Raw genomic sequence first — 18472 nt, 5'->3', positions numbered from 1 at the left:
TTAATATGTAGTTAGTTATATCTTATATAATATTGGCAGATCACACCATTATAGTTGCTGACGGTTACATCATGCCCTGATTTCTGAGCAAAGTCCAGTGTAGTTTTATGGACCTTGGTTGTCAGTTTTAACATTTAAATTGACATCAGCTGTTCTGTGACAAGTTTCTGATTTAAGGTTACTATATGTTGTTTTGGTAAACAGTCGAGATTAGGTTTAAATTAACAGGTTTTTATTCATTTATGCTCTACAAAAAATCAGATTTATTAGTTACATAAACAAAGTTGGATAAAAGCAACTGTTTTATCAGTTTTTTTTTTATTAAATGGCTAACGTGCAGAATGTTTATTAGTATTAGGGTAATAACAGAGTCAGCATTTTATAAAATGGCTCATAATCCAGATTTTTTAAATTTGAATGGTAAAGGCAGCAATACAGATAAACAATGTTGCTCTACTTGTCTATTATTCTGCCCTATTTTAAATTTGTATTATTTTCCCAATATGTTTTGCATAGTGAATTATTCACTGTTTACTGTGAATACATCCGAAGACACAATCGTGTTAAACTGAAAACTTTGGGCTTTTAGTTCTGCTAAGATAGTATGACTTACTTTCAATTATTATAAATGAGCGTTATTATAAATGAATTAAATTTTAGGTTACTCGCAATTTTTACTTGCCATATAGAATTGACTATGTTGTAGATTGCAAAAGAGGAATATATATGTATATATACATATGTGTACTTGTGGAGAATTGTTTAATAAAGAATTACATTTACAGGTTTAAGTAAAATGGAGAAGGGTTAACTCTTTACTGAATATGGCACTAACTTGAATTGAAGAACAAAGATTAAACTACATAATGGATCGTATAGAAAATCTCTTAGACACCGGTGGCCGTTACCTGAGCCCTGCTGATCGTCAGTTTGTATCTACATTGCTTAGCGAGCTTGAACAGTTCCAATATCAAGCACCGAAAGATCGGTAAGGCATGGTTTATTGCTGTGGTCTGTGGTGCATGACTGTGCAGTCATGGGAAGTGTTTTATCACGTTCTACGAACACGCACTGTGCAATATGCAGTTTTATCTTCCCTATCTTTGAACATGGCATATAATACTTGAAAACCGCAGTTTTAGAAATTTTTCAAGGAATATTGGTTGGCTGTAAAAGCATTCGTTTGCCTAAACAGTTGGATAACCTTCTCCAGTTTGTTTAAAGTTGGGTTGGGTGTGGTAACATTCAAATATTTTTTAGAATGTATTCTTAAGTTTAACGTGTATATAGTGGTTTTCATTAGTTGACATAGAGCAAAATGAAATGAGCAAATCTGTTACAGATTTTAACTTAATTTATAGGATATTAGATTGTCTATGTACCATTTTTATGTATCACATAAGTTTCACAACTTTTAGGTTGTTTTTATCTTCCTAAATTTCTGAAATATATATTTAAATTTCCGACATCCCTTCAAATCATAAAAATAATCTTTGGCACAAAGTTTGCAGCAAACACTAGAGGTCAAGCTTAAACGGTTTGTTCCGATTGAATTAGCTTAGTCAAGCCATGATGAGTTGTATTCAATTCCTTTCCACTCATCCATGCTACTACATTTTCTTGTTCGGCGTTGGGTAGCAATATACTGAAAGGGTGAAATTTTAGCTGTAATTATTACAATGAATCTTGATATCCAAAACATGTTCCTATTGTTTGTACAGCGTTGATCAAAAAAATACCTTTACGTTTGTTGTAATCTTGTTTTACCGATTAAAAACAATTACGGTCCGCGATACTGATAGGATGAAAAGAATGTTTGTATTGCTAAACTACTAATTGTGACTAGGAATTTATTCCAAAATGTGAGCATTTCAAATATGGTTAATAGGTTTAATGCCAAAGTTTGTATATATACATGTATATTGTATATATATATATTAATTATTATTATATATAACAACAAAGTATTACAAAAGACATATTCTACTAATTCTCCTTTGGGTAAGTTTATAATTTAAAAAATAACACCTAGAATGCACTAGTAAGTCTTACAGCAGTTGGTAATTTTCCTAATTTTTTGTTTATAGTTTTAGAGTGTGTTGTTGTGTCAGTTACAATGCACTAAATGTTCCCAGTGACTATTTAACCGGGTCAGTATTCTAATTGCTGCTCTTTAAACAAAGTCTAATTGCTGTATACTGCTGAGTTTATAGTGACAAAGTGCTGCAGTGCAATTGTTAAAATCTCACTCTATTTGGATCACTAGTTAGGTTTGACACTTTGACTTTGCCATAAAACAAAGGGGTAACTTAACATTTTCATAACAATTTGAGAAGTTGCTTATTAAAATGTGGTACTAAAATCTAGAATGAAGGGTAAAATTGTTTAAAATTTAGTATTTATGGTTTGCACGAACCCTTTCATTATTTTGTGAAAATGTTGACTTCTTGTTTTTTAAGGATTGCATTTTAATGTAAATCAGACATGTATTTGGGAAGTTATTCTGATTCACTTTCCCCTGATCTTTATGCCGATAACCAATTTTCTATTCACCGGTATGTCCATACCATAGTTAAAGGTTGTTTCGCTGAAAGATTTGCATCTGATTTTAACATCCCAAGCTTGTGTTAGCTGTGTGCAGTGATAACATGCTTTTTTGGCACAACCTGTTGTCTTCACAAGTTCACAGCTTGTTTGACCTGTTAAACAATTCCTTAGATAGAGAAGGGCCCACTTTCCTTGTGCTGTTCAATTATCATTTGATAGTTAGCAAGCAATTAACCTAGTTACCATTTCATCCTGGTCAACAAAAGTTCATTTATTGATCATTTTCACCCAAATCTCAATTTTACATTTCCCACTTGAGCACTTGGCAGTTTATTCAATTTGAAACAGTTCGAATTCGATTCATGAGGCATTAGAATCGTTATAACGGCCCGTCATGTGTCTTATCGTAATATTTTGTGACTTGACAGTGATAGGCAGGCAGGCTGTCACCGCGGGAGTAAGCTATCTAATGGATTTGCCTTATCGTGCCCCACCCGAAATTCACACTTCTTCGTCAAACTTCCTCGTCCACGTCAGCAAAGGCGATTTCTCTGGCTTAAAAAGCGAAATTTTGACGTCACCGCAGACGCTTTGTACAGTAACAACATGCCCAACAGATTGGTGTAGTGTAGTGACTGACCGACCGATACATTTGTCGATATTGCAACGTGAGGTATAACTCGTGAGAGTCGTGAATGAAAATATAATCGATACAGAATGTCCGTCCCACTTCGTAACAATGCCCGGTCAAATTAAACTCATATTATGCGCTATATATTCACCTTAAACGTGTTGCAGATCGCCCCGACTTCTGGTCTGGAGCCCAAGCCAATTTACGTTATATAACGTTTACTGTTAACCAAAGCGTTTTTGATTTAACGCTTTTAGGTAAAACCATTCGTTTGCACAGTAGTTTCATAGCAACGAAAGACTAGCGCATCAAACGTGGAAATAAAACCAAATTTCCAGCGCAATCGTAAATGACCATCCAGGCACATAACTCTTTCTGTAACCAGCGCTGTTTACTTGCCTCGCCCATGGAAAATATGTATCGTCCCAAGGAGCATGTTTGCTGTGGTTTCCAACGGCTGGATTGGAGTAATTGGCTAAACACATTTGTGTGTGCCTTTGGTTGAACGAGGCAATTATATGATGTGTACATAATAAACCAACTATCTTGTCAGCTAAGCAATGTTTAGTAAAAGTGTTATCTTGTCCAAGGTCAAAACTCGGTGACCCAGCTATGTTTTTGTTTGTCGTTTATCCGAGATTTGCTTATTTGTAGTTTTGCTATCACAACCGACTTTGCCTATTTGCGCTGTTTCTTTGACCATAAACGCTTTCCGCGGTTAAAAGGAGTAGATTGGAGGAGCAATTACGGTGCAACTAATACAGGATTGGCGTCACAACACACGGCAGTTGAGCAGTATTTAGATGAACGTGATCACAGCTTCATCCGTCGCCGGCAACGCCCCAAGCGAAATCCGCCGAAGACTATCCGTAATAAATCAACCGAAGTGCGTCATCCGACGACACTGCGGCCAATCCGAGCACGATCTTTTCGCAAACATGGCCAATCGTCGGTCTCGACAGTCTGTGTTTGCTTTACTTGACCCAATTCGCCGCGATTCACCTGTACCAGTGTCGTCAACCCAGACTAAGCGAAACTATGTTACGCACACTTTACTCGATTTCAGTTCCCCCACGTTTGCCGTCGGTAATTGTTATACGACCCTTGTATCCAACTATACTTACTTCCCCGTGACTTCACGTACGCGAGTTTTATGAGGCAAATAAGCGACCGCAACCAGGATGTTCATGATTTTGTTGCTTAAGAACTGTCGAACTTTTGCGCCCCGTGACCCCAGGTTTCTCAACGCGATTCCACCTGATTGATTTAAATGAGGAAAGATTGCGTCCTATCGAGATAGGCAGATTGATTAACGGTCAAATTAATTAAACTTCTTCATGCTAACGATTGACTGCGTTGCTTCATCGACCCCAAAGATCCTCGAGGGTCAATTTCGTCGGCCACTTTGTGCACACTCAATTTGATTGAATAGCGCTGCCTGCATCGGCCGCGGCTTGATCAGATTAAATTAATATTTATTGCGCCATTTACGCTGACGCGACCAAAAGCCAAGTGCACTGCGCTGCAATGCCATGTTAGCAACAGCACCCTTGTTTAAATACACGACCCCGCCTTGCAAGCATCGCGGTAATGGATTGTCGATTAACTTCGTATTCTCCACGGCACAACCGACCGCTTTCACGAAATTAAAATTTCCCTTGCGCAAATCTCCCTAGGATATCAAATCCGATTTGACAGCTTGATTTCAGGCTCTGATTCGCCCAACTAGTTGAAAATGCGACTTATTCTTACCAAAGATCAACGCAGCAACAGTTGATCGTCGTTATTGTGTTCATTAAACTTACTGAAAATGCGGGTCTCGTGATTTAATACATTCCTCGCCGTTATTAGGGGATCAGTCTCAGCCCTTTCACTTGCTTTCGTCAACTCATGGTGGGCATATAAAGAACGCTTTTACAAAACTAATAAAATGGTCATTTACCGCCTGCTGCGTCGTACCCGCATGACCCGTAGCGTAACTTCCCATAACAAAGCGTGTGACGACTTAACCCCCGACGTAAAAGCTCCGCAAAGTAGGCTACATCGTTTCGCGCCTAATCCTGTCAACTTTTTTTCGCCGTCAAAATCGCGGTCACAGGTCGCGAAAGCAGCTTAAGTTTTTGGACAACAAACAACGCCGCTCATTGAAAAAAAATCGTACAAAGACCGAAGGCCCGTGAGATCTTCTGTCAAGTGTTTAAAACTTGGGATTATACCATTTATGCGCCACTGGTGCATAAAGCCGTTTATCGCCACTCGCTCCCATTCGTCGTTATATGGAGCGAAACGGTGCTGTTTGTTTTGCAGTGACGTGCAGACATACAGGATTGATAACACCGGCCAATATCATGATCGCGTTATGGCCCGGAGCAATGCTGGCGATTTAAACTACAATTAAACTAGGCCACAGTTTACGTGATTAGCGGATAACCGTGTACAAAGCTTGTTGTTATACCCATTCCGTGTGCTGTTTCATTTCCCATACTACTGGTATGGACCTTTTGAATGGGCACTATTCATCAAAGAAGCAATATCTTTGTGGCTATTTACATGGCAAATACCTTTGCTTAAAAAGCCCATAAAATGACTTTTAATCTTTGATTGGTTCATGGTGGGAAAAAAACGCTTACGGTATCGTTTAAAACTCATTATCTCAACGCCCCAGACTTTGCTTTGGTGTTACTAACGAATCATTATCACACTGTGCGTCACTTAAAAGCTACTTCTGTATCGACTTGTTGTACCGCGAAAAGACATTTCAAGCGCGTTTAACTTTTAGGTTTGCTCAGCCGAAATCGATTTTCTTGTACAATTTGCGGTGGCCGCTCGCAAACGCTTTGCTTGCTGCTTCGCCGCCGCGCGTTTTTAATTTGAATAAAACATGCGTTTCAGGTTTTGCTGCGACTGTTATTCGCTCGCTTCGTAGAGCTAATCAAAAGGCGTCATTGGGCTACACACACCAAGGGTCTCACACAATAACAACACTTCGAATGTCTACAACACAACGTGGTTACCGAATTTCTACCCGGAACCATTCTGTGAAGGAATGTTCTGCTCCAGACAGCGACGTTTTTCCACCCCTGACCCCGCGATGACGGTGTATAGGAAGGAGGGCGTCCATTTGAATTATTTATTTCATCGGCCTACGCGCGTGGCCTAATCTCCACCCTCGTCGCTTTTGTACATTAACGGCACGTTTCACACCCGAGAAACGACCGATTCACGGGTTCCGCTTCCTCCACTGCCACCAACAAAGTCACCGAATAATATCTCAGCCCAGTGCACGCCTGCGGGTATGTCTCAGCTCTAGAGGAATCATAATTAGTCGGACTGAAGTCGATAATACACTTGGGCATTTCGATAGTGACTCACTCCCCCAAACCGTCCCAGTCAAAATTTTATCGCGAATTTTTGTCAGACGCCTTTGCGGCAACTTGGCATTTGCTGGCGTTTTGCTATCGCGGATTACAGATATCTGGATTTCTATTGAATTGCCAGCCTTGTATGTCTCGGAATCCAACGTCACATGTCGGCGGTTAAGCCGCTGCTTATCGAACATGTTTTGCTACATTCTCACCACGTCACTCCCTCATCTGACGTTTGATTTATGACACCGGCGTGACGTAGCACTTCTATAAAACACACGTGATCGAAGGTATACGTCACTTCTACAAACAGAAGTTAAGATAAACCTTGTTTTCGAAATTGTAGGTCACGTTGCGTGCCCTCTACACCGATATGCAGTGACTTTGATGCCATGCGTCTTTCTTTCATGCCCGTTTCTTGTTTACCTCAAGCGCATCTGGGTGTGAAGTAAAATTGGTTGTTTTTAAACGCGCATAGTAGCTGTGAGCTATGGTTTGTTCCGGTTTAAACTGGACATGCGGAGACACCCCCGCACACAGTGCGTACTTGCTGGTTCGGTTGATATGACATCATCACTGTGGGATGACCCGGACACTACATGGCGTTCTACGAGCGACGACAGGCGCATTATCAGTCAGAACACATCAACGCCTCCACCGCTGCATATGATCAACAATGAAATATTAATGAACGAAAGAATGCAAGCGTAAAATTCCTCGTCATGACGCTTATTACATGCGACGGGCGTGCCTTTTCCTGTAAAGCAGAGTCTATTGTAAACCACCGCCGAAAATAACCTAGTGACCCATATCATTACCGAGCATTATCAGGATACCATTATAGATTATAGAAACCATATTCCTCCTACCTACAAACCAAAAGTACCCGATATATCGTTGGTTTAGCTGGTAACGTGTATTGGCCATATCTCCCAGAGACCCAGACAAGTGGCTAAAACATTACTGTTTATCTATGTCTGACTATAGAATCGTAACCAAAAATAGAGTTTAGGCGGTTCTCACACACGCGCGAACGGCTGGGTCGTTTCCCAAATCGAAGTTAGGCCTTACGGACTCATCCGTCGTACACGTAATCGACAGAAGGGTGGATTTAAGCGCACACTCGCGCGCCACAACTCTACTCGACTGCGAGTTTGACAATCGATGGAAGTTTTCTGATTAAATTCGCCGCATTATTTCCTAGGGAAATTGCATTACAGGCGCCCCTTTCCTGCGCCCGCTTCTTGCTATTGATTCAACTCTCATGCCCAGAATACGAAAGGACTCGATATTTCATTTGCCTGCGATGTTAGCTCTTGTATTAAACGAGCCACGACAACAACTTCGTCTCAATTACCGAACACCACTTTTCATTACTTTTTCGCACCAATTGCGTCTATTTATTTTATATTCAAACAATAAACATATACAGCCATTACTGCAAATTAAGTTATTAGAAAGTTATTCTCGTATGTGGAATGTGCATAATTACGCCAGTGAGCATATTTCAGTGAAAACATAATTATTAATCGTGCGTATCGTCTCACATGGTGGTGCAGATTAAGTTGTACGTGGTAGTAACTTCGTGACTGTTTAATTTTCTACGGAATTTTCGTCCCAAAATAGCCAACGTAACCTAATATTTAATTTTCTTGGTGTGTTTTTTCTCGTTTGTGCGCCGAGTATCCATGTGGTTTAGTTCACGATTCGTTGAAATCAAATTCTTATCCTAACTTTGTTTATTGTTAAGAATAAAACTGTATTTATAAACCTTTTCTGCTCTTTTAGGTCTGTGTAGATATGTATTTTAATCGTCCCATTTTAATTTTCTTTTACAACAGGCAAGAGCAAACCTTCATAAAAACATTAAAAACCTCTGCATTTTTAAAAGTTTTATATAAGATATCACATACCGGGATTTTTTTAATCTAATTTTATCTGCAATCTAACCATGAACATTATGAAATGCCTGCTTTGTTATAGGCAAGCAATAAACGGTTACGAAGCGTTAAAGCCTCCCTTCCGCATGATTTCTTTTCAGCCGTACAATCAGGTATAGCAACTGGTAATTTTGCTCGTCTATCTTTGAGCAAAACCGCGACTATGCTCAATACAATGCGCGAACTGACGCAGTGTATGAACCTCTATACCTACTCCGTCAAAACAGAGAATAATTTACCTTTGAAAAATTCACGACGCTGTGTGCGGCGAATTACGTTGTAGACTTTCTTTTTATGTATTTCTGGTTTGATGTGTCTACAATTGAAACGAAATAAGACAATGATTTCACATTGACATTGGGGAGTTATTCACGTTATCAGAAATGTCACCGTAGCTTTGTGACTTCGCACTTTTAGTTCGGTGAAAGGCATACTTTATTTCTTTGTATATTTATATTTATAGCTTGATATGTCTTCAATTGACACGAAATAAGACAATGTTTCCACTGTTACATTGTGAAATTCACGCTATCGGTGATGTTATTGTACAATCGTACAATGGTATTAAACTGGCTTACAGGTTTATATTCGTCACTGGAATGTTCTTTTTATGTTATATTTGGAGAATGATCTTTAAAAGATAAAACCATAGACTTAGATTTTACCAAAATGTAGTCAACACACAACTTTAACACAATTTACCAAAGAATGACCATTTTTAAATCTAGTTTATAAAAGAAAACGTTAAAAAAAGTAGTTAATTCAGAAATAAGTCGCTTTTACTGTCACGTATTGCCACCATGGAAATAAAATGCCGCGAGAGTGTTTGATTCTTAGGATCAATGTCAATTTGATTTCGATTGAGCAATCGGGATCCCCAATTACATTTCAGTGCTGCTAAGCTGTAAGTACTCTAAGACAGATGCAATTTGGAATTGCCTACCTATAGGTTTCGTTTACCAAATACAATATTAAAACTTTAAAGGTCAGAATTTCGCTAATTGGTATACTGTGTGCCGGTGTGAAAAACGCGCATTTATTTTCTTTTCCCAGACAAATTTCACGTCACGGCCCCCTCCCAAAGTAGCTCGTGTATTTTCTTAAGATTTTATTTGTCTGCCCAGCGTGCATGCCTCGGGTCTGTTTGAACCAGCATCACGTAGTCTTTGTGCCCAGCAAGCGAGATGGTAATTCGATCGCAGCGCTTTGTTTCCGCAACGGGCTTCGCACAGAATGAAGCCTAGTCGTTGGTGAAGTTTCGTAGCTCTACAACACTCCATACCTTTCCTTCCGATTGTTCTGTTCTTATTTAAGACCGATCCGACCCTTCAGCGCTCCTTGCCGCCGAAAACACTTCACTTTACCAACTTGTCAATCCCAAACGATACTTGGTAGTTTAAGGTCAACCCTTTAGCGCTTACAAACTCGATTTGAGGCGAATTTTATTTACAACAAGGCGGTCACCACCACAGGAGCTGGTGTACATTGCCCTGTTAACGTGACATGGGGTGCGCGTACTGTTTTCCTTCTAACTTAATAAAAGAAACAAGGAATCATAAATAAGCAAGTAAAGTTGCGGTTGCGGAAATTCCCGCGCGACCTCTTCGCCTGCGCACTGTGCACAACAATATATGAAACACAGCGTTTGATCGCTGCCAAAATCGGGCCTTTGCACTCGTTGAACCGACATTTTTGTTTTAGGGCGTTGATGTTTCATCCCCTGGGAGGTTTCCAGCGGTATCTCATTCACAAAGTAACTGAGGTCTTTCCCAAGTTGACGAGTTTCAGCATTGGCGATGACAGTAACAGGAGAACTGTAGTTTGCTTCAAAAGCAAAAAGTAAGAGAATGGTCGCAAATTATATTTTACCCAACATTGAAAATTTCTTAATATTTTGTTCTAACCTATAAAAATAGATCTACTTTAATATTCCATAAAATGATTTGTTTCTGAGTGTGTTTTAATATCCTTTTTGCAAACCTTGTAGGAAAGACCAGCAGCAAGGATTACAAGCGAACGGAACATCTAAAACACTTCCCAACCCTAAAAACGAATATGTTAACGCACCTGTGCGTGGAAGAGAGGAGGAAGGAAGACAATCTGCTCCGAGGAGCCGAGATTCCTCAAGGAGTCGAAAAAAGAACGAGCCGTACGATGCTAACACATCTAAACAACCGCGGTAAGGCGTGAGTTTTGGAACGGAAGTCGCAGAAATGTTAATTTATTTTTAGACAAAATAACGTCGCCGTGTTTGTCTATTTTCTACCCCTTTCTCCTTACATGGTTGAGATAGTTGCACTTAGGCGTTTATGGGGTTTGTAAAAAGAATAACAAACTTTCTGTTTGCAAATACTTCAAAGTAATATACATTGCAGCGAAATATTTGTTCAGCATTGTTAAACTGGCATAAAGTTTATACCGGATCCAATACCTTTTCACCCATGTCCCATAAAAACATATTATGCGGCTTCATTTCTTTATTTACACAGCTTGCTTTAAATGTTTATCATGCCTGAGTTTCAAATTAACGGTGTTTTTTTACAGCCAACCAAAGCAGTTGGATCAGGCATATGTGCCGAAACCGCTACGGACAAAAAAAGCGACGAACAAACGCGACCAAATGAAGAGATCTCGTTCTCTGCAGTCTTCCCCTGTGAGGATGGATGAAGAGGTTTATCACACGGATGATGACGGGAGGAGAGGCAGGAGGAGCAAAGGAAGTGAGAGTGGGAAGAGAGCTCCGAGGAGCGCTAGTCTGAAACCTCCCAGTCGAAGACGGTGAGAGATTTTCGAAAATAAGTGAAATTTTGATTATGTCATTTTATATTCGACCCAACATTGACGTAAATTTCGTGCCTTTCCGTAGGACCTCACCCATACAGAATAAAAACAATTTCATCATATTTCTGACGGTATTTAGTGACAAGTTATGCTTAGAATGCGATATGATTCAAGGCGTACTTTACGTCGGTGTTTTCTCCCAACTTTCTCATAATAACCAGGTCATTACTTCTTCAGGGAGCGTGACGTTTCGCCTGAACCGTCCGAAGATGAATTCCGGCGCCAAAAACAACACCCCCCATTACGTCATAACGTCTCTGACGTAAGCATACACAAGCGGTCGCAAGGACTACGCATGGAAGGAAAGGTAATTAAGCTACTCTCACTCTGCGTGAGTCAGCAACTATGGTTTACCAATAATTCCGTCGTTACTTACTTGTTTACACTTGGCTGAGCACAGTGCAATCTGACCCTGGTATTGATTATCCTTTTGTATATACGATTATCACGTAAATTTAATGACACGCCTGCTACTATATGGGCCAGTTCTACCATCGGAGCTTCGCAAGGTTGGCACGGTTCTTGGCTTTCCTGTCCGTCAAATGCTCCCTAAGTAATTATTAATTCAGCATGTTTACACCGTGTTTCTTAGGTCGTAAACGGGGACATAGCCGATCCGCACTCGTACGGTGACAGCGAGAGCGACATCGGACGCATCGACCATGTCGCTGTGAACAAGGAAAAAGAGAGACACAAGAAAAAGGCACCGCCCGTCGAGTCACTGAAGCGTGGCCAGCCGAGAAGTCGACGTCACAGCCAAGAAAGCAGCGCGAGGTCGGTGTCGGAGGACAGCGATGCACACCATTACCACCGCGATCCTCGACGTACCACTCCTGGGAAGGCGAAGAGACGACCAGAATACAGTGATGTGGACTCTATTGAAGTGGAGTCTAGGATTAGTGGGATACATGATGACATGGATGAAGACTCCTCTAATGATTACTATGAAGACGAAGACTCCGCATCAATGGCTTCCGATGAGCGTCCTCCGTCATACGAGCGTGTCAAGCACTCCAGCTCCATTAAAAAAGCGGAACGGAACCTTAACCGTATCAAGAGGGTCGACTCCCAACGTTCGAAACCAACTTCCGACGAAGATGTTCAGATTAGGGACAGCAGTAGTAGCAGCAGCGGTAGACCTGCACCGCGTGGTTCGACGCATAAATCTCCACCCGCTTCAACGTCGTCACATCATTCAAAGGAAGGTAAAATGCAACGTTCATCTACCATGCCACGTTCAACGAAAGAACCTGCTAAGAAACAGCGCTCCTCTTCTAAAGGCAGATCCCAGACCTTAAAAGGTCCTCCAGTCTCTACCGGTCGGTCAAAGAGTCAGAGCACTAAAAAGCATCCTGCTCCCCCTCCTCCACAGAAAGAAGAAGAAAAACCGAAACGCAGCTCGTCTTCAAAACAAAGAAAGAAGCCTACCAGCTTAGATGAACCAAAGAAGCATAGTTCTGTTGTAACATCCACGGACGACTTGCTGGATGCTTCCAACTCCACTCTCTATCATCCTCTTCCTGATCAGGAGCAACCATCAACGAGTAAGAAGAAATCCACGAAAGAAAAGCAAAAGAAACATTCCCAACAATCCTCCCCAGCCACCCCACCGTCTGACCCCAATGCAATCTCACCAGTGACTTGTGATGGAACTGCTCAGACCGAAGTCAGCGGTACTTTGTCCCGTAGAAAAGACAACAGGCTACGAGAGTCGACGGACACCACCCCACAAGACTCTCCTTCACACCAGCCTTCGAATCCGGATTATTCCAGTCCCAACCGGTTTACTTCAGCTCCCCCACCACAGGGCAACAGCTTCCAACAGCAGAATCTACTCAACGCATTCCATCACCTTATGCAGCAGCAAGTACAGCAGAATTCAAACCTGCCACCACTGCCGCCACAGCTAGCTCATCAGTTGTACTTATCCTGGCTTGGAGCATATTACGCTGGAGCAACAGGAGCCCCACCTCCTGCCCCGCCCCCTTTTATCATCCCACAAACGAATAACAGCAACAGCCAACACCTGGACGTTCCTCCCGTCCTCAGCCCAGCAAACCTGCAGACGCATCAACTCCACCAAACCCACGATCGTCCACCGAACGCTGAAGAAGCAGCCCGCTATTACGAGCAATTCGCGCACCCCCATAACCAAGATGACGACTACAACGACTACAACGACGTGCCCCCACCTACCGACCAATACCATTTTAACGATGGTGTCCCAGCAGAAGACTACGCGCGGCAGGAGCGCGGGCGACCCACGACTAAATGCGACAACGGCCACTGCAACACGTCTATTATCCTCACCGACGCCGACATGACTGACACATCATCAGTAGCAAGTTCGGTGGCGAAAGGTGAAATAGCAGTGGCGAACAACCCTAAAGGAGGAGTGATGATTTACGTACGCAGCCAGCCCAACAGTCGGTCCAACAGCACCGCCGGCACACACGAGAGCGTCGAGAGTCTCAACACCAGCGACAACGTTCAGTCGCTTGGCAGCAGCGAGCACGGGAGTCAGACCAACCTCTCCGAGCGAAAGAAGTCGCCCCGCGGCAGCAGCAAGAGAAAGAAGATCACAAAACAAAGTTCGCCGGCAAAAAACGGACTGAGCTCTAGGAAGGCGACCGAAGGTGAGAGAGTGGATCCACCGCGCACTAACCTCGCGTTTTCCACTAATGACGGCATACCACCGCCTAATCGTAACAATAATCACTCGCTCGCACCTTCTACTGAGAAGGTTAGCTCGTTGCATGCAACAGACGCCTTTCTGGAGCCAATTCCGTCACCAAACACATTTTCTAACGCTCTTTCAGCCCCGAACCGCCGGCCAAAAGAGCCGGTAAAGAACAGCACACCGTCGGGACGAAAATCGGTCAAATCTTCGACAAGAAAACCTCATAACGACCCCGATACACCCAGCACAAGTTTTAACACGAGTGCCATGCTACAAGATGCCAATCCTGACGCTTCACACGAAGAAATGATCCTTTCGCTGCGAAGAGCGCCTCTCGCCACCATAGAAGATGATGTTGACGGTTTCCTTTCCGGGTCACATGCTTCTAGTTGTTCTTCCCTTAACTCAGCGCCTCCGGTCCCAAAAGAAACAAAGAATACGGAGGCTCCACCAAAAGAGACCACCCAGCCTCCTATACCAACAGAGAACATACCTAAACCACAAGATATAGAACCAGCCACCAACTCTGTTGATATTGAGGTGCATGAAAACGATGAAGCAACAGGGGCAGAGGAAAACTCCGAAAGCGAAAGCGACGCTGCGTCTACGAAAAGCAACGTTGGGTCAATCGACCGCTCAGCTGGTGACATATCTATTTACTCCTTGGACGCTTCCGACGGCTCTGACAAAGAGGACGAAGACGATAAGCAGGAAAGCGACAAAGAACGCTCCGGGGAAAGCTCAGATTCTGAAGAAGCGACATGGCCCGCACCTCCTGTTCCTGTAAACGGCGACGGCGTAGACAAGTTCAAGTCCCCCGTATCAGGCGACGAGCAGCCATCTCCGCCGCAAGAGCCTGCGACCGTCACTCAAACGATCGATATAGTAACGTCTCCGACTGATAATGCTGATAACGAAGAGATGGAGCAGCACCAGTCTGCTGGCTCCGTGACATCGAGCAGCTCTGAGCCGTTTGCCGCTCCCCAGCATCCCGAAGTCCCGCTGATTGACGTTTCCGACTCCGACGCGAGCTCGACCGCTACCGAAGGCGAAAAAGCCTCAAAAAATGGCGACTTGGGAAACGGCGAAAGGGAGCGAAGCAACTCGTCCTCGGATTTATCCACGTCCGACGGTATATAGTTCCTAACCGACTATATCCGCGTCTAATGTTTACCATTTCTCATAACTATCTTTACAGCTGTTAACATTTTACTAAATTCTCGCTTGAATGTTGCATGGCTTTCTACAAGTTCGCCGTGCCTAATTTTCTTATCTACGTTTTAATAAACTAATAGTAGGGTGCCTATCCGAGACTAATGTGTGTAATTCGCGTGCAAATCGCCGTCTAACCGTTCTTGTCCCTCAGAAAACCACAAAATGAGTGACGGTAGCTATGATGGGGATCAGAGCAGGACAGAAGAATCGATCCTCGCTGATAAAGAGCAACCAGCGACCAACGGAACAAACCAAGTAGTTGAGGTGGACGGTGAAATGGTCGTGGTCCAGGTAAAGTATGTTTCATTACGATTTATGTTACAAGTCGAAACAGCTGCTATTTACACGGCCTTCACTGTGTGTATACTATGACAGTGATAGGACACCATATTCTAATGAACTGTTTCTGCGAATTTTACGCCCGCTGAAACTGTAAGTGTTTTTTGGGTATATATACCTTCCCACCACACGCAATTGTGGTTTATTTTGCATGCCCTTTTAACGCCCCTACGTGCCCTAGGAGCCACAATTCGACTACTATAAGTGGAAACCAGACCAGGACGTGTGGAAGAGCCCAGAGTACAAGAAATTCGTTGAGATTTTCAATTTTCCCGCCTCTATGAGCGATATAGAAGTCACGCAGCACTTGAGCAAATACAGGTTAGTGGTAAAGTGGAAATATCTAAAAAAACATTCAACATTTTTGCCTTTATATTCTAGTTTTGCCCATAAAAGCCGTGTTACAGTCAATTTACGATTAACTAGTTTAAATTAATTATAACAGATATGCTGTGCAACTAATTTCGAGCCATGCCTGTAAAGTTCATATTTTCTCGTCTCTCTTAAATCATATATACGTTTCAAACAAACGTGTGGTCATGTTAAATATACCAGTCATTTTCCACGTAACGTTTAAACAAGTGAACTGTTATCTTCAAGTGCATGATGTAATCGTTAATAATTAACTATTAAGTTAACCTGGCCATGATCCAGTGCTATATGTCGGCCCAAGTTAACCATTGTCTGATGGTATGTTATTTCCTACCTCTTATCTTTGACGCTATGTAAATAGAGGTGCACATACGACATACTCTTTCGGTATGTTGGTTCTGTAGTCCAACCCTATGACAAAAGCAACTTTGTTAACAGCTTGTATGACGTTGGCTTAAATTAAACGAAAAGCTCTTGAATAAAATGATTGTTCTGCTCATATGTATATGTATATATATAAATAGGGGACTCAGGTTAGCTCGTGTTGATGCCACGCATGCTCTCTGTACATTACCATCGGATGTGATCGCCGAGGAATTAGCTGATCAGCACTTCACAGCGTTTGAAACTCGTCCCTTATGTGATGCAAGCAAGCAAACAAAGGCAAAAGCAAAGGCCAAACTAGAAAACGAAAGTATGGGGATATTTAATTAAAAGTATACTATAAACATGGGGGTGTATGATTTTTGCTTTTATGGCGACTCAAATATTTGTCAATACAATCTGGGGTAATTGGCCAACTCTGACTCAAATTCTAGTTCCCATGGCGTGCTTTGACTTATAGTACCTCTCCTATAGATTACAATCATATCAATCCTAACTTTAAAAACGCTTTAAGGTTGTTTACTCAGTATTACGTATGGAGTTTGAACAGTAGCTTCGTTGTAACGTTATCTTTGTAATCAACGGCGCTATTTTAACGCACAGAATTCGAAGAAGTAAGAGCCCAAAGACCAAAATCAAGTAATGCTGTTGCGAAGCGCATGATAGCTGGTGCTCTTGGTTCAAGTCACCGATCTTCCGCGAACAAACAGTCTACAAGTATGTATTTACTTCTCAATGACGTCAAAGCTGTATTGTATTTTCATATCATTGCTGTAACTCGATTTTTTTGCAGAAAAATAGAATTGTAACCGAACAAGATTACTCCGTCATTGACCCAGCCATGACCCACCGTGTATCCGATCTATCACCGACCGAACATTCATCCTACCGAGTAACAAGAAGCGTGAAAATGAATTTAGTCACGCAGGACAAACTTTTTCTATCTTTTTGCGAAATCGGTTGAAAGCACTTTTGTATCGTTCCGTACAGTATTCGCCGCTACGCACACTGTAAAAAGAATTCCACCCGACCCTGAAAGAGAGCAGGACCCAACTCGACGCAGTGCCAAACCAGCAGAATCTACACCGACAAAGTAGTTACAGTTCGCCTCTAATCAAAGCACCATGGCTCTTTGTGAAGTTACGTTTTAATTTTATATTGCGTGGCGACTTTCTGCAACCAGCGCTTCGATTTTTGAGAACCCTGTATATTATTCCCACGTTGCTGTATAGACCTTCGCGTTTTTAGCCAGCAATTTCTCTCCACTGGTGCTTTTCGTCGCGTAGTAATTTGCCAACGAAGCTGGCCACCGCATGTAAATATGTCCCAATTGCGAAGGCAAAGGGTGATAAACGGCCGCCGAAACTGGTACTTTTGCCCGAGAAAATAATTTCATATACCCGACTGTACACTGTTAGCCCTATCGTTTTTTTGGAATGTGCCATCGTATACGTTTCCCCAATGGTATGACTACGAGAAGCCAGGCGAGCCACCTAATCAATTAATTCTAGTTTTCCTTTCAATGATTTTACAAATATCAATTTTTAGACTATACCTGTTTCTTTTCCTAGACTTAGATTTTCTTAATAATTCACTTCGAATCGAATAATTGTTTTTCTTCGGCAAAGTCGCACGTGATACGAAGTCTACATAACAGCTATATACTTCCGCTTGCATCAAATTCGCCATATACATCATTATAAGCAATAACGCGTAGATGCTTGTGCCATGAAATAACCAACATGCCCGTTTTAATCAGTAAATCTCGTATGCAAGGTATAATGGTTAACTATCGGTGCTATAATTTTTTACTTTTTGGTGATAAGTTTGGGTACGAAACTAAAGCTTGTTTTATTTGGAACGTACTAAAATCTCGTGAGCGATAAAACTCGTTTTACTTTGTGCATCTCGCGAATTACAAGCTGGCTGTGCGAAATGTTGTTGTTCTTTGATTTTGCTGCAGCTTTAGTTAAAGTACAGGATAAATGTGTTATTTGGCTTCAGGAGTGTTTCCTTAGTGTGTTTCTGTGTTAATCTTGAGCTGTTCTCTATTTTATTAATATATAGTAGGGTGGGGGCAAGATGGGACACCCTCTATTCTATTTTCTCGTTCCATTTGGCAATAAACAAAGAACATTCAAAAATTATAAAATTGTAT

General features: G+C 41.9%; 1 protein-coding gene across 2 annotated transcripts; it reads left to right on the top strand.

Annotated features, from left to right (window-relative positions):
- Window positions 1-57: 57 nt before the first annotated feature.
- LOC149732195 (uncharacterized) lies at window positions 58-18250 on the top strand. 2 transcript variants are annotated; one of them, XM_089883315.1, is made up of 12 exons: window positions 60-988; window positions 10185-10322; window positions 10471-10662; window positions 11028-11261; window positions 11502-11631; window positions 11917-13960; window positions 14144-15136; window positions 15371-15510; window positions 15740-15879; window positions 16455-16624; window positions 16918-17031; window positions 17108-18250. In XM_089883315.1, exons 1-12 carry the CDS (start codon window positions 867-869, stop codon window positions 17113-17115), a joined length of 4425 nt encoding a protein of 1474 aa, XP_089739441.1. In that variant the 5' UTR covers window positions 60-866; the 3' UTR covers window positions 17116-18250. The 2 variants fall into 2 exon arrangements, with proteins under 2 accessions (XP_089739440.1, XP_089739441.1); XM_089883314.1 differs by having other exon boundaries at window positions 58-988; window positions 11917-15136.
- Window positions 18251-18472: the final 222 nt, after the last annotated feature.

The sequence above is a fragment of the Ciona robusta genome, chromosome 8 (genome assembly GCF_009617815.1).
Source record: "Ciona robusta chromosome 8, ASM961781v2".
Lineage (NCBI taxonomy): Eukaryota > Metazoa > Chordata > Ascidiacea > Phlebobranchia > Cionidae > Ciona > Ciona robusta.
Note: the sequence above shows the minus strand (reverse complement) of the source record. Positions and strands in the feature narration are given on the sequence as shown.

Excerpts from the sequence above, each read along its gene's own strand:
- LOC149732195 (XM_089883314.1), top strand. The coding sequence starts at position 867 with ATGGATCGTATAGAAAATCTCTTAGACACCGGTGGCCGTTACCTGAGC. Across the intron at positions 10,323-10,470 it reads GTTTGCTTCAAAAGCAAAAA|GAAAGACCAGCAGCAAGGAT; the intron begins GTAAGAGAATGG and ends CAAACCTTGTAG. Across the intron at positions 15,511-15,739 it reads GTGAAATGGTCGTGGTCCAG|GAGCCACAATTCGACTACTA; the intron begins GTAAAGTATGTT and ends TACGTGCCCTAG.